This window comes from Malania oleifera, chromosome 3 (assembly GCF_029873635.1).
Source record: "Malania oleifera isolate guangnan ecotype guangnan chromosome 3, ASM2987363v1, whole genome shotgun sequence".
NCBI lineage: Eukaryota > Viridiplantae > Streptophyta > Magnoliopsida > Santalales > Ximeniaceae > Malania > Malania oleifera.
In genome coordinates, this window is record NC_080419.1 from 113,006,940 (window position 1) to 113,024,563 (window position 17,624).

Below are 17,624 nucleotides of genomic sequence, written 5' to 3' on the forward strand. Positions count from 1 at the left end.
AGGGTTTGTTTCTTTTATTATTCCGGCATTGAATCTGACATTTAGTTACTTATTTTTATGCATGATAAATTTTCAGTTAGAATTTACGTTGTTTTAAGTTTCGTTGCAAAAAATACCAAAAATTCCAGGAACTGAATCAGAATTGTGTTCAGTAAAAATTTATTTTCTTATTTTCTTTGGGATTACAAGAAATTCGGAATTAAATTGCATTCCTTGAGAAGACGATCTGACCCTTTGACTAATTATTATACGACTAGACTCCTATACTTGGGATAGTTTCTGAACTGTTCATTTTTAGTTTGAGTCATAACTCATGCATTTTTTTTAAACCAAAGTTTCAAACAAGAATAACTTTAAAATAATTTACTAAAGATAGCAAAAGAAGGAAACACTCAAAATTATATTGAGACCTTATATCTACCAGCTCCCATAACGTTTCCTTCATATCAATATATGTTGTAGTCATTGGAAGACAATAGGAATAATAACCTTATATATCCAAATAATAAAAATAAAAATTACTTAAAATAAAATGTTTTAGAATAATCAATACTAACTGCTTAGGAAGAAAATTTAATTCATTAAGGAATTCCATACTGAGTGAGCTTAGCACCATCAATGAATAATATGCGGGCCTCCATAAAATTTTGAAAATTCCATAAACTTTCCTTGAGGTTTGACAAAGACACAAATTCTCCTTCAAGTTTCAAAAATCTTACATAACTCCTTGACTTTTGGGACACTTATACCCTTTCTATTCATCTATTTTTCATTTTATTTAATGTTACTCGAAATATCTAGATAATATTAGGATTTGTGCTATGAGCTAATGAAATTATCGCCTCAAGTTAATTTGACCAAATTATCAACTTGAACCAAATCAGTATTTTTCAATTAAATTACCATTGGGCTCGAAAAGGTGGTATACATTATTTTATGACCTAGCAAAAATTTTGTTTTTTAAAATTCTCATCAACATGGAATATATCTTAACCATGTAAATATTAAACACCTTATTTTATAAAGAATATATTATTAAATCAAACTAAGATAGAATATTATCCAAGATTCCACAAATAAATCTCTCTAGTACAAATCACGTTTTTCTATTAAGTACCATAATTAATAATGGTCAAACAGTGCCCAAGACACCATAAATAAATCTTCCAAGTAGAAAAGATGCTTTTTCACTTAAATGAAAAAATTAGCAAGCAAACATAACACTTCTATAATTAAAAGTTCATATAAATTAAGAATCAAATGTGGTTTAAGAGTGATAGATAGCTGACACACCTTGTTGTAAGCATCTTGCCTTCTAGTATTACTTATTTCAATTTCTAACTTCATGAACTCAAAGAGCTTAAAATAAATATACGCAAGCCATGAAATAACAAACAAACAATTAAATTAATGAATTTCACATTTGCTAGACAGTGGTAATAGCTAGCACAAATTGCAGGAATTTTTGTGTTATTTTGTGATAAAGGGGTTCCTGAAACATTCATCATTTATGTAACATATTTAAGTTTCAAAAATCAAGAGTAGATGAAAGCTATTGTTGTTAACTTTCATGTGAGTTAGCAATCTAGCCTTTATTACTTCCATCAACCCTTATACCGCATAAGTTGGAAATCCATGATTATTGTTTAGTTAAAATTTTGATAAAAATGAAAATCACACGACCTCATCATGATTATTTCAAAAAAAAAATATATACTTGATATTAACATGCAATGGCTCTTTCAACAAGCATAGACATTGACTACTTTATTAACATTTTGTTACATAGATAGTGATGTACCCTAAAATATCTCAGTTCATAAGAGGAAGTCAACACCCAGTCATCACTCCTCAAGTCAAACCTTCTAAGAGGAGCAATCAACTCAAAGAGGAGGAGAGATCCACGCCGGTAACTTAAATGGGTGGAGTAATACACGTGGGCACTTTAAGAGCGATTCATGCCCTCGCGCCATAAAGACAAATCAACTTCAAGGTCAACCCTAATCACTATAAGAAGGGACACGAGGAAGAGGCCAAGGTAAGTCATTCAACACCCATTCTACTATTGCATTTAGCCTCTCTAAAACATTTCTCTGACTTAGGCATCGGTGCGATCCCTCGGAATACACCCTGGGTCCTCCAAGCCTTTTTCCTTTTTCCCTTTTCAGGTCAACGGAAGTCGAAAGAGTAGCCCCGCTAATTTTATCCAGCAACAGTTGGCGCCGTCTGTGGGAAATTGCTTTTGAGAGGTGATCATCTTGCTCTCGACCTCCGACATTCAAGAAATGCCGACCTCACGTAGTTCTAGTTCCATTCTTGCTGCCAAAAAAGAGTCATCCTAGTCCGTTCACTCCACACCCGCACAACCGCTGGGAGTAAGCAGGGAAGAATTCTTTGCTTTTGAAATGAAAATAGAAGATATGCTCAACCTGCTCTTACAACAGAAAAGTCAGGAAGGGCATGCCCCCCATCAACAGTAGGAGAGCCCTAACATAACCAAGAAAGCTGACAAGCCAAAAGAGAGTGAGGACAAAGTCTACCTCAACAAGAAGGTAGAAGATGCGGATAACGTAGATGTTAACCAACAGAGATCCACAAAGCTTAAATAAAGGATCAAGAAAATATACCAAATAGAGAGAATGATAAAAGAAGGTAGGACCAACCCCTTCTATGGGGAAGCATCCCTAAGATCCGCAGAGCCGCCATTCACCAAAGAAGTGATGGAGGTTCCGCTGTCGAGTAGATTTAAGATGCCCACTTTCGAAAGGTACGAGGGTCTGTCCAATCCAATTGATCATCTGGACACCTTCAGGATGTTGATGCAGTTGCAAGGCGCTCCTGACACCATCATATGCTGAGCTTTTACAACAACCCTTAAGGGTAGTACCAAGGATTGGTATCAAACCCTACGGCCTAGATCAATCAATTCTTTCTTGGAGATGGAGCAGCGTTTCGCCAGCCATTTCCTCAGTAGTCAGAGAATCGTCAAAACTTCGGCTCATCTAATAAGCATGATTTAGGGAGAAAAGGAGACACTAAAAAAATTCATGCACCGCTTCGTCATCGCGACTGTGAAGATCCACAACCTAGACATTGGAGTGGCGTTGGCAGCCTTGACCACAACCCTTCAACTTGGAAAATTTTTGTCTTCTCTAGGAAAGAGACCCCCAGCTAACATGGGGGAACTAATGGCAAGAGCGCAGAAGTATATTAATCTGGAAGAGGTAATGGACACAAGAAAGCGAACTTATCTAAAGAGAGAGAGTTCGAAGGGGCAAGAGAGTAACAAGTTGCATAGCAGCCCTAGGGGGTTAGGACATATAAGTAAGTTTCGATCCTACATTCCCCTAGATGTCTCACATCTGACCTAATCTAGCATGCCCAAGAAAATTGTTCCATAAAATTGCATCTTTGTCAGTCATGTACTCGAACATTTTGTGTGCTTTTATTAAATTATCAAATTTTTCATACACACCTATAACTGCATTGTCTCTCATGCTATTCGATTTCAGCCCAACAAATGAGTGTAACTCATTAGGCGAGATCAGCCCAACTGACGAGCAAAGCTCGTGAGGCGAGAAGACTGCCCAACAAATGAGCATAGCTCATTAAGCAAGATCTCCAGCTGACAAGCAAAGCTCGTGTGACTAGAAGAATGCCCAACAAATGAGCACAGCTCATAAAGCACAACAAGCCCAACTGACGAGCACGACTCGTGACGCCACCAACAGCCCATTAAATGAGCATAGCTCATAAGGCACCACAGACCTAACTGACAAACACGACTTGTGAGGCCGCCAATAGCCCATTAAATGAGCACATCTCATAAGGCACAACAGGCCCAATTGACGGGCATGACTCGTGAGGCCACCAACAGCAAAATAAATGAGCATAGCTTATTAGGCATAACAGGCCCAACTCGGTCGAACCTGCTCGGCAGAATCGCTACAGAGAGCAGCTCGGTAGATCCCACTCGATAAAATTGCTCAAGGAAGCAGCTCGGTAGAATTGCTCCATAGAGCAGCTCAATGGAATTTGCTCGGTAGAATTGTTCCATCGGCCACTAGGCAGAGCCAGATCGGCAAAGTGGCTTCATAGAGCAGCTCGGCATAACATGCTCGGCAAAATTGCTCAAGGAGGAAGCTCGGTAGAATTGCTCCATAAAGTAGCTTGGCAAAAATGGCTCTGTAAAGTAGCTCGGCAGGAAAGTGCTTGACAAATAACCACGAAGAGCTGCTTGGTGAAAAATAGCTCGGCGAGAATTTCCTTGAAAAGCACCTCGGCAAAACTTGCCCACAAAAAGCAGCTCGGAAAAAAATGCCATGAAGAGCAGCTTGACAAGAAATGATACGACGAATAACTTGACAAAAAATGCCCACGAAGAGCAGCTCGGCAAAAACAGTTTGGCGAGAATTGCCTTGAAGAGCAACTCAGCAAATGTTGCCCACGAAAAGCAGCTCAGCAAAAACAGTTCGACGAGAATTGCCTTGAAGAGCAAATCGGCAGGAGTTGCCCACGAAAAGTAGCTCAGCAAAAACAGTTCGGCGAGAATTGCCTTGAAGAGCAGCTCGACAAAAGATGCCCATGAAGAGCAGCTCGGAAAAAATAGCTCGGCAAGAGGTGTCTTGAAGAGCAGCTCGGCAGAATATGCCCACGAAGAGCAGCTCGGCAAAAACAGTTGGGCGAGAATTGCCTTGAATAGCAGCTCAGAAAATGTTGCCCACGAAGAGCAGCTCGGAAAAAATAGCTCGGCAAGAAGTTCCTCAAAGAGCAACTCGGTAGAAGATGCCCACAAAGAGTAGCTCGGTAAAAACAATTCAGCAAGAATTGCCTTGAAGAGCAGCTCGGAAAATGTTGCCCAAGAAAAGCAGCTCAGCAAGAAGTGCCTTGAAGAGCAACTTGGCATAAAATGCCCACGAAGAGCAGCTCGACAAGAAATGCCTTGAAGAGCAGCTTGGCAGAAGATGCCCACAAAGAACAGCTCAGCAAGAAGTGCCTTGAAGAGCAGCTCGACAGAAGTTGCCCGCAAAGAACAGCTTGGCGAGAAGTGCCTTCTAGAGCAGCTCGACAGAAGTTGCCCGCGAAGAACAGCTTGGCAAGAAGTGCCTTCAAGAGCAACTCGGCAAAAATTGCCTCGAAGAGCAGCTTGGCCGAAGTTGCCCATGAAGGACAGATCAGTAAAAACAGCTCGACAAGAATTGCCTTGAAAAGCAGCTCGACAGAAGTTGCCCACGAAGGACAGCTCGGAAAAATAGCTTGACGAGAATAGCTCGATATAAATAGCTTGGTGAGAACAGCTTGGCAAGAGCAACTTGACACAAATACTCAAGGAAAGTCCGGCTTGACAAAGCCGTGTTCACCTCCACCTCAGCTCGGACTAGCCGATGACCCCTCGAGTTCGGCTTGGAAAAGCCAGGAGTGCCACAAGATCAGCTTGGGTAAGCCAAGCATGCCCCAAATCTAGCTCGGCAAGTTATTGATAAAGAAGTAGCTAAAGAGGGTGTTAAAAAAAAAAAAAATTCCTAAGGGCAAGGCTCATCCATGGACTAAGCCCAAGTAAGAAATCTTCCATTAAGAAACCACGCATCATTACCTTGGATCGGGTCATGACCCAAATCAAACACAACTAGGCTCCGCAAAAACCCAATAGGAACAACTTTCAAACTTTAAGAACATGGTTCAAAACTTCGAAACTAAAGGGGGGACAACTGATGTGCTCTAAAATATCTCAGTTCATAAGAGGAAGCCAACACCCAGTCATCACTTCCTAAGTCAGACCTGCTAACAAGAGCAATCAACTCAAAGAGGAGGAGAGATCCACGCCGGTAACTTAAATGGGCGGAGTAATACACGTGGACACTTTATGACCCGAGAATGATTCATGCCCCCGCGCCATAAAGACAAACCAACTCCAAGGTCAACCCTAGTCACTATTAGAAGGGACGCGGGGAAAAGGCCAATGTAAGTAATTCGACACCCATTCTACTGTTGCATTTAGCCTCTCTAAAGCATTTCTCTAACTTAGGCATCGAAGCGATCCCACAGAGTACACCCCGAGTCCTCCAAGCCTTTTTCCTTTTTCCCTTTTCAGGTCAACGGAAGTCGAAAGAGCAGCCCCACTAATTTTATCTTGCAACAGATAGTGAACATAAGGTGTTATTATCATTTTATTTTTTTTCTAATTGGCCAACCATTTTTAGAAATAGAATTATGATATTGTCATTTTAATTGTCAAGAATAATCATTTTTATGCAATTATTTTTCTACATGTGAGCTATTGAACTTATTCCATTGAGTACTCTAGCATCTTGAAAATTATTTCACTTGTGAGTTTGTCCCACATTGAAAAATTTGAGTGGATGATGGGTGCTTATATACATGATTGGGCCCAAGACTCAATACGCATAATATTTTGGGTCAAGTTGGTGTTCACTCATGTGTATCAAGTCCACCCATGGATTCCTCTAGTGCCAACAAGTGGTATCAGAGCCGACAATTCATAACTCTCGGTGTGGATCGAAGTGTGTGACCAAAGATGGATCCAAATAGGGTCACGATGTGGGACGTAGGATTGGTTCGGAGGCTCACATGGAATACAATATGAGACACGTAAGGTGCAACAGTAAGGACTATTGGAGAATTAGTCCCATAAGGGAGGAGATGGCTTCCGTTCAAGGGGACGTAGAGGCCCACTTGAGCGACTGTTGGAGAATTAATCCCATAAGGGAGACGATTTCTGTTCAAGAGGCAGCAGTTGGAACTCACAAGTGAGGGGAAGATTGTTGAAAATTCCACTTGTGAGTTTGTCCCACATTGGAAAATTTGAGTGGATGATAAATGCTTATATACATGGTTGGGCCCAAAACCTAGTAGGCTTAAGCTTTTGGGTACATCAGACGTGCAAGGAAAATTGGGGATTGGAAAGCAACGCGCAGGGGAAGGGGAAGCATTATATAGGAATGGGAAGATAAACAGACTCATGGGAGATGAAAATGATCCATTTGGTAAGATGATGAGATGAACGCAAAAAATTATAAATATGAGGGTATTTAGGGAATCAAATTTGAACAGTTGGGAAATGAACAAAAAATGAAAATGAAAGGGTTGGACATTAAATTTTGGGATTTAGGACGAATGAAAATTTTATTTTCATGAATAAATAATGAAGGATAAATCTATCATTTTGATATTTTGTCACTCTAAGGACTACAAATTTTTTGTCTTTAATCTTTTAAAAATAGTTTAATAAGGTCAATAATATGAAGAAGTGTTCTCATTGTGTATGTATTTATGTATGTATGTATATAATCCATCATCTCTATTATTATTTTGAACAAGCACTTATGTGCATAATGTCCAATATATATGAGCATGGATGGTTGTATAGCATGATTTTGAAATTGAGTTGTTTAGATGAGTTGTATAGTTCCAAGATTTTGACCATAAATTTAGCGTACAAATCACTCATTCATGTGTGGATTGTGAGTACTCGACAAGGTGCTATGGGGAGGAATAGTTTGTTTTTAAATAATAGTCAATTTCCTAGAGTTATCAATGGTTTATATAAATTGAATAAAATGGGTACAACTTATATGAGGTATGTTTAACTGGTTTCTTTTTATATATGTTTGTTTTTCTTTTGTTTGATTTTGTTGCGTGGGATGTTTTATTGGTTAGTAGGTCCTTGTTTTGTTTTATTCGGATTCATAGTCCTGTTTTGGTTGCATGTTGGTATTGTTTTTAGGAGGCCTTTAAGTTTTTTCTATATGTTATCTCTTGCTTGTCTTGTAACCACAGTATTCTTTCACCAAAAGTGAGGATATATTAATAAATAAATGGAGATACCGCTCTTCTTTTTTTTTAAAAAAAAATGTGTGGATTGTGAGTAGATATTTCTTTATTCAATTATACCGAGTGATAAAACCTCTTGGTAGATAATTATAATTAAACGAGCTCTAACTTTGTGAAACTTAGGCCTCCTAAATTCAATTATTTAGAAAACAAACTTATAAAGTGGATATTCATGGTAGGGTTATTGTTGGATGTAAATAATAAATTTATTGTCATAGGCCTATTATAGAATTACATACTGCCTTAAGTAGTTCGTGTTGTAACAGTTGGACTTAAGCCAATGCCCTGAGATTTAAAAATTAAAAGGACAGGGCACATCAATAAACAAGGATGGCAAGGAGTTCTATATATATTGAAAGTAAGTGAAGAAGTTATAATTGTGAGAAAAGAAAACATACATATGGAAAAAAAAAAAAAAAATGAATATACACAAGGAAAGAATATACTGTTAGGTGTTTAAATAAATGAATTTGAGTATAACCAAAGAAAGAATGTAACATAAAAGTGGCAAGAAGAATTTTGATAAATGTAAAAAAATTGCAATTGAAATGGGAAAAGATTAGCAAGAATTTGTGTCGCTACTTTTTTAGGTAGGAAATCATTTAGAGCTTATTTAGCTATAGAAAATCTTTTTTATTTTTTATTTTTTTTTATAAAGAATTAAAAAGAACTAATTTTTCAGTTGTACAATATTTAAAGAATAGTATAATATTTTTTATGCTATTCTCTTAGGGAAATGATTTTATTTTAATTTCAAATTTTAAAATAATTAAAAAATACACATTGTTTTCCAATGTGTTGGGAATGGAATTTGATCCATGGTTGAACAAGGGACCATCTTGAATTTGATTCCTAGGGTTCTTGACGATGAAGATGATAGAAGGTCAATGACATGATTGAATTGGTTTTATGACGGTCTCTCTACCTACATCTCTTCATAAATCCTTATTAGACTCATTTATATTCCTTCATACCTTGGCCTAGTAAAGGATACTATGCTTTGGGCTTCTGCTAGTAATGAGCAATACTCCTTAAGATATGCTTATTTATTAATGACTAACTGAGACACAGTTGGTGCAATCTTTGGGCAAGTAACCAAGTGAGGATGAAGACGACAACTTGGCTGAGGGGCAACGAGTGCAATTAACCAAAAATGTAAAAAATTCATTACTTGAGATTGTCAATTGTATTAAAAAAATAAAATAAAATAAGCTTCTTAACGTTTAAACACATTCTAAATCTATGATTAGATTTAATGTTTAGAACGTCCTAAATTTATTATTGAATTAATGTTTACAAAGACATTGAATCTATGATTAATTAGGTTATTTGTAATTGTAGAATTAATTAAGGACAAGTAGCTTAAGAGTGATGATTTTTTGACTTTCAACATGCCAATTCAACTAGCCTAGATGAGCCTAAAAATGTCTGGTGGACTATGGCATGAAATTGAGCTAATCAGTCTATTTTTAGGGCACAAAAGCAAACTTATCTCTTAATTTTATGATTCATTTATTATTAATGGTATGTAATCATTCTTAGGAAACAAAACAAATCATGAATATTTTGAAAAGCATAAACAATGAAATGAAAAACAAATTAAGAGTTCCAAGTTCATACGTACGTAATAAAAGTACAGATTCAAGTCCAATATATGGACCACTTATACTGTCAAGTGACTTACATATTTATCCAAGTCACCTTGACTTGAATTTCTCCGTTATTCCCTAAAATATTTTCGGTGTATGTACCGGACAAATTAGTAGGGAAGACAGCAGCACCGTTTGCAATCTCGTGATTAGTATCCCTATCACGATCAATTAGTTCTGCCTTAACTACAAGGGAGGAGTCCAACGGCACAGCTATTGTAGATCTGGACATGGGAATAAGTTGCCCGCATCTTACTTCTATATTCTCATTATTTGTCTTCCTAAAGAGCATACATTCATTCACAAATTCGTCACCGCGAGCTGTGACGAATCCATTTAGTTCAATCAGATCCTTCCCATCTCCATTTATGAGGGTAATCTCCACATTGGCTTGCACCGCATTGCTCATCACTATGTAGTCCACTGTCGCTGAACCATTCTTGCCAACGACCTTATCCGTCATGGGTTCATTGTACACATTACTTGCTGTCAAGTAGACATTCCATGTGAACAGCTCCCGGATGACTTCATCATTTGTGGAAGTTTTGCTATCATCCATGAGATTCACATCAATGGTGAAACTATCATATGCTGATATGGATCGAGCTGGGCCGGTTAACAAAATAGCGTCACCTGCAGATACTAATTCTGGATCCTCCCTTTTACGATCGTAAATGTACTGCAAACTCAGTCCATCTATAACTTTAATTGTACCATAGAGGTGGCTCTCTCCATCGATATCGTTGATCCGCACTGAGAACACCTCCACTAGTGCGTGTCCAAGCCGACGGTATCTATCATTGACGGCCACGCTATCATCAGCCACCATGCTTCCGGAGATGTCTTCCTTGGGTTGAATCAGAATAATCTAGCTGCAATATTCTGAAAGGTTTCCCCAAATCAGAACACTAAGAGCCAGATGCCCACTTGAAATAGCACAGTATTTCTAAACCACAAGAACAGGATAACCATAGACTTGTGTGGAAACATTCAGGTACCCCTTCATATTTCCAATTAAATTTCAGCCACAAGGACAAAATAATCACCCATCCAATGCCTGACCATATCTATCTCCAAATGGTGCCTAGCAGGACAAAGGACAAGGCAACAGCCATTCAATTATGGGCCAATGTGGGCTCCTTTTAGAGACATCAATAGAATGGGATTACCAACTTTATATGATCTAAATTTGAGCTAAGCTTGGCATAGAGTCTGGTCGATTGGTGCAGAATAATGTATGGTTTATAAGGTCATAAACTATGTTTGCATCAAACTCATCAAGTCTCAATAGATAAATAGATTTAATCTTATGGAACAGAGCCCCTAAAATTTAGAGGCTTTAAGCACAAGTAAGAGTAATACATCAATTTGTGAAGTGAAATTTCATAAGTTTCAAGATGGATCAAAAAAATATTTAAATGATGACTAAAAAATTTCTAAAATGCTTTTAGCAAAAGCAATTTGCATCATTTGGTACCATTTAAAGATAATTATTAAACTTTTAAATACTCAAATTGATAAGTACTACACATATGTACTGAAATGGATCAGTACTAGTCTAAATACTGTAAAATAAGTAATGTTTGACTATTCATAATAATAATAATAATAATAATGCTAACAATAAGTACTAAATTTTTAATAAAAGAACATTTATTTCATCATCCAATAGTTTGCCTCATACATGAATAAACAAACAAACAACAAACAAACAAAACCAAGCCTTAGTCCCACTAAGTGGAGACTACATGAATAAAAACAAATAAAGTGAAATACTGAGTGATTACACTTAAGTACAAATAATAAAGTCTACATGTGACAACAATAGGGGATCTAACTTGATGCATAATGCATAATTTAGTTAGTGAAGTTGGAGAGGCAACCACCACCCCAAATCCGCAATGCTCAATGTCCCTCTCTTTCAATTAATGCACAATATCTCTCAAATCTCAACACCTTATTTTTGAAATATCAAAACAAACCTCAAACTATTTTTGTTTCAAACTCAGAACCCATAAGCAACTTGTGTAGGTGCAATTACCCACCCACCCACCCGACCGACATATTCATGTTTAAAGGATATTTTGGTCATATGAATGCTAGCTATGAACCATACTCAATACTATGTTGTCGATCCGCCTATTCCATTCAACAAGTAATCTCATGTGTGCAGCAAAACAAATAAATTAAACGATGAGAAATAATAAACCATAGTATCATTCCCATTAATATGGAATTATACTTAATAGTATAGAAAATAAAGGATAGAAATATAAGTAGGAAGTTAAAAGAAACAATACAATAGATCAACAACAAAAAAAAAAAAAGAGAGAGAAGATGAAATTATACACTAAATTAACCAAAGAAAAAGTAAATGTAAAGTACAAGCAATATAAAGTCACTAAAGAAAAATTGGTTGATACTTTGTATATCTTTCAACCAAAAACATGTATAGCAACAGTAAAAGGGCAAAGTTTCATTATCTAATTACAAGTTCTTTACATTGAAGGGAGCCAAATGAGTTACTTTTCTGTTAAAGGAACTCTTATACAATAGGAAAGAACCAAACACAAACGAAGCTGAAGATACGACACAAATTTTATTAAAGCTGTGTCAGGGACTGGGAGGACATGGATTTTAGGTCTTAAATTTAGGTATGTAAGAATTGGAACCAAATTTTCACAAATCCAAATCCAAACTCTGAAATTCAAGCTGCAAAATACAGGATAAGGATTGTACAACAGAGTTTTAAACTCCTCAAACATGCTCAAGCCAACAAGGATTGCCTAAACTCATATTCGTTCATTTCTTTCCACCAGGCACCACTTATAGCAAAAGGATACATACAACATAAACCTTACCATCCACTATTTTCTCTAATCACCGATTATAAAAAGATTCCAGTACTCTTTTACAATCAAACCAAAACTCATCTACAGTCTAGACATTGAAATAAAGTAATATTTGGAAACGAGGAAAAAACGGCATGGCAGTAGAAAGGCACGAAAATGAAATTTTGATTCTAGCCAGCAGGAAAAATAGAAAAGAAAAGAAAACCGGAATATTAGTTTTACGCGTTGAAATCACCGGGTTCTCTTCAGCAGTTCAGATCTGAACGATTTCGCAAAAACAGAATCAACAAATTGCTCACCTGCAACAGTAATTGCAGTCTCAGGATCGCGGGAAGAGAGGCCAAAAATCTTTGTGGAGAGGAGGAAGAGAGCAGCGTAGCGTGCGTGAAGAAGAACAGAGCTGTAGAGACGTTGACGCGAGAAGGAGAGAGCGAGATAGGTAGTCTCATAAACTCGTTACCTTCTTCGCCAAGTAAGTCTCCATGATCCTTTTTTTTATATATATAAATTAAAACTAAAATTAAAGAAGCTGAAGAGCCACGCAACCCCACATGCCCACATAAATGAATTTGTATTATCTTCCTTATTTCTCTCTCTCTCTCTCTCTCTCTCTCTCTCTCTCTCTTAGTTTGCGCATTATATTTATTTATTTATTTTAACCAAACCTCAATTTTATTTGGTGGTTACAAGTCGAAGATGTTGAATTTACAAATAAATTATAAAAACTATATCAAGTATCAAAACCCATAATAAAAAACTTGAATCATCATCCAAATAAAATAATCTAAACATATTTATATGAAATCAAAATCAAACAAAACTAGCTATAAGCAAATTACCTGTAAAATAATGTCAATTACCCACAAATATAAATCAAAAAAAAATAAAAATACGATCGTGACGTAATATGTTTTGTTTTTTTATAATAAAGAGAAAGATGCTCTAGATTGGTACATCCAATATGCATCACTGTATATATGAAATGGAATTTTTTTGGCTACTCCATTTTTCTTTTTTTTTTTCTTATACCTTTTCATCCGGCCATAATTAAATTGATAGTTGCCAATGCTTCTTTTTAAAATCTGGAGCTGCATATGAATATTATCTTTCAAAAATCTGGGCCCTTGTACCATATTATTATTTTAGGAAAAAAAACATTGGTTTTCTCTAAAATTGAAAAATTTTATGATGTTAAATTGATGGTATTTTATAAAATATTTTTTAAAAATTTTAAATTTTCAAAAGTCATATGTCAAGAGAGGTTAATTTATGAAATTTTCTTCAAACTTGTACAAAGGGCTGCTACGAAACATTTACACAATTAAGTCTGTGAAAATTTCAAGATTTAATTAAAATAGTTTATCCCTAAATATATTGTTTTTCAAGAGAAGTTGATGTGACAACGTGAAGTTATAAAAATTTTCAAAAATTTTACAAATGCCGTAGACACCCCATTTTGTCCAAAGTATTAATATAGAATATAAATAAAAAAAATCTCATTTCTATTCATTTTTTATTTGTCGAAATCCTCAAAATCTTAAATTTTAATAAAATTTAGAATTGAGTCAAACTTATGAAAAATCCTTTGGGCACATGGTTTTAAGGGGTTAATAAGAGATCGTTTTTAATTTGCTTAATTGAAGTCTATTTATTTATTTTTAACTAACGTTACCTACACACCTGTTCTACAAATTATACCTACTAAATTAAACATAATCACTAATTTATATTCAATCTCTTATGTTTTGATTAACATTACCTTTCCATTTAATATTGTTCCACCTTATGTTCTGATGGTATTCCGATTTAGAATATAAGGTTTCCCTTATCGGAAGAAAATTCATAGAGAGTGCTATTGCATCCCCCTATGACATCCATCGACGAATTCATTAATTATAGTTGATTTTATTTTTATCCATTTCAATACCATAAAATAATACATCCCATAGAAGCAAGACAAAGTGATTAAGCACACATGCTTACCATTCAATCAAAGCAAACCAAAGCCTCATCTTAGAATTAAATGAATTCATGCACACCTTTATAATACATACACAATGAAAATAAACCACGTGTACAAATTATTAGAGTGGACTTACCTTTAAAACCCCTTTTCTTTGTGTTTTCCACTTTTTGAACTCTTTTTTAAGTAATATCTATGTCCCAAAATGCCCTAAAACTCGGATAAAATACTCGAAACAAATAGAAAATCTTGGCATTATTTAAAATTTTACAATTTTAAAATGTTTTTAACCAATTAAAAACAAATAAAAATGAGGCAAAATTCAAATAAATTAATTAAATTAACTAAATGTTCACTAAATAACCGAATTATATCCTAAGTTAAAAGGGAGAAACCTACCATTTTATCTATAGCCCAAACCATTTTAAACTACTCAAAATAATAAAATTTTAATTAAAATGAATTAAATCAAAGAAAATATAAAATAAGTGGAAATTTTTATTAAACTTATTCAAAAATGAAAAAGGAATTTTTTTTATTTTTCTCAAATTTTTCAGAAATTTTAAATATTAAAAGCTATTTTTAATTGATATTAGCATATTAATTAAGTGGACTGGTTAACCGTTCTAAAGCCATTTTTTAAAACATCACAGGCCTCGCATGAGAGCGTGGGCAAAACGAGTATGAGGGAATTTCAATCATCTCCAACTAAGACGTTGAAACCTTAATGAGCACCCATCCTTATACTCTTATAGTGACCTATCAAACGTTGTTTGTAAACACCCAGTTTGTCCAAGGGCCAAAAATAACAAAAGGAAAGACCTCATCGTCGTCGTCATCACCATCATCATCATTATTATTATTATTATTATTATTATTATTATTATTATTATATTGTGTATACAAATACATCAGAAAAAATATTAAAAAAAAAATGAGGAATACAGCAGAGAAAAATACACAAAATGAAGTACAATACAATATAAATTAATGCAAAAAAAAAAGAAGGAGGAAACGAGTATTGGAACATTGCTAGTGTAACGACTCAAAATAATAATAATAATAATAATTATTATTATTATTAAAAAAATTAATAAAAAATTTTATTATTATTAATTAATTAATTATTATTAAGAAAATTAATTAAATTAAGAAATTTGAGGATTTTGGTAATATATATATATATATATAAAAGTTTAAAGTATGGATAAAGGAAAGAAAAAAAAAAAAGAAAACTTAAAGGTTAAGTTTCTGGAGAAGAGGAAGAGGAGAAGAAAGAAGAAAAAAAAGATTCACGCACAGAACAGCAAGAAAGAGAAAAAAAAAAATCTCTCAGCTCACGTTCTCCACTTCTCTTTTTTCTACGATTTCACGGCAGATTCTCGCCTAATTAGAAATCCGAGAATACCACCGAACTCCATTCTCCGCCACCGACATATCTACCGAAGTGGATTTGTTGTAGGAGTAACGTGGGCATATCTCTTGAGGTAAGTCAAATTCTTATTCTTACCTCAATTTTTCTTATATTTTAAGTCAAATGGGCGATCGGACACCACCACGAGAATCTAGGAATGATTTTCTACAAGTTTAGTGGAGCAAATTTCTCGTAAGGTCGCTATGGAAATAGCCCTAAAACTAGGATAAATGAGTTATTTAGAAATTAATTGTTATTTAATTAATGTAAATTAGGAAATGTTAAAATAATATCTTATTGGGGTTGATTTGATTGAATCAGGGTTCGGGTGAGCGCTGCAGGTATAATTTTGGGAATCGTGTAGGCGTGGTTCAGGAAATCAGGTAAGGGCGAATAAAATTATATCAGTATTTTATTAAGGTAAACCCGTTATTTACGAGCGTATGAAATTTATTATTTATCTATATAATTTTTAGAACCGTCTGAGTACTAGAAAATGATGATATTATTTAAGGTTTATATTTGGGATAATTGCATATGATATTAAATTCGTGTGACATGGGAGTAATTTTTCCTAATAAATTTAATATAAATTGCTGTGGCATTTGGGTTTGCATGTGGGGGATGTTTGGAATGATTATAACATGATGAATAAATTATTATGTTTGACTCCTGTGTGGAAATGTATTGATCTATTGAGATACTGTGTGGGAAATGAATTGATCTGTTGGACTCCTATGTGGAAATGCATTGATGCGTCTGTGTGAACTAACTAGTGTGGTTATTCGTATGCATTTCAATATAACGTTGGCATGAGGAGGTTGTTATATTGCCTAAATATAAGTCATGATATGACGTTGGCAGGTCGAGGAGCTCGTTATATTGTCATTTATATGGGTAGGACATTGGCAAGTTGAGGAGCTTGTTCTATTGATGTATGACGGATAGGTCATGGGGATTGGATACTGGTGAATAGTGGTGCTCGTGTGGGCCACGTGTCGCGGAAGCTAGAGTGGTGCTTGTGTGGGCCACATTATATCCTATGTGGATAATGGAGCCTATGTGGGTCATGTTATGTACCCTGTGTGGGTAGTGGTGTCTGTGTGGATCACGTGTAGATAAGAAGTACGTAGATGCCTGTGTGGGCCACGATTGACATGTACGCAGTTGCTCTATGTGGGCCACATACTGAGAACATTGGAAGATGAAATATGAGATGCATGATTCCTGTGTGGATGTGTTGTGCGCATGTGAATTTAATTATAGCATAAAAATAATGGTATAGCACATTGTGAATGCGTGTGTGTGCATGTGGCGAGGTAAACATACCATAGGGGCTTGCTGAGAAAGGCGAGTGCTCTGTTAGGTAGTTTCTTGGTAATTGTGCAAAGGGATGCTATTTGTATGGGCGAGTAGACATCCCGATCCTTGGAAACCTTTGCCTTTAAAATAATAAAGATGTGTGTACTGGCGGTGAGGTAATACTTCACCTGAGGGCTTACTGAATAAGGTGAGTGCTCTGATAGGTAGTTTTTAGTACCAGAGCAAAGGGAAACTACTTGTATGGGCGGGTAATTTTTCCTATCCTCGAGGATTTTCGCCTGCATAAAAATTATGTACTTGTGCATATTGGATGTGTGTATGATATTAGATGTTGGAGATGTTATTAATGATACGTTTTCTCAGTTATTATTGATGTTATATGAGAAACAGTTTATTTTGATATGTATATATTAAAACTCATTTGTCACACACTGTTATAATTTATTCCACCCTTACTGAGAAGTGTCTCACCCTAGTGGATTAACAATTTTTCAGGTTCTTCTAGAGACCGGGTTTGAAGGCCTAGGTTGGGATTGTATTTGGTGGTTTTTTTTTTGGGTATCGTGAGATAC

The 17,624-nt window shown here is 35.5% G+C and overlaps 1 protein-coding gene across 1 annotated transcript; it reads right to left on the reverse strand.

Moving 5' to 3' along the window:
* Nucleotides 1–9,439: 9,439 nt before the first annotated feature.
* Nucleotides 9,440–12,966, reverse strand: LOC131150153 (60 kDa jasmonate-induced protein-like). Its single transcript, XM_058100735.1, has 2 exons — nt 12,652–12,966; nt 9,440–10,382 (listed from the first exon to the last, which is right to left on the reverse strand). Exon 2 carries the CDS (start codon nt 10,327–10,329, stop codon nt 9,532–9,534), a length of 798 nt encoding a protein of 265 aa, XP_057956718.1. The 5' UTR covers nt 10,330–10,382; nt 12,652–12,966; the 3' UTR covers nt 9,440–9,531.
* Between the last annotated feature and the right edge of the window lie 4,658 nt (nt 12,967–17,624).

Coding starts and splice junctions, on each gene's coding strand:
- LOC131150153 (XM_058100735.1), bottom strand. CDS start 10,329: ATGGTGGCTGATGATAGCGTGGCCGTCAATGATAGATACCGTCGGCTT.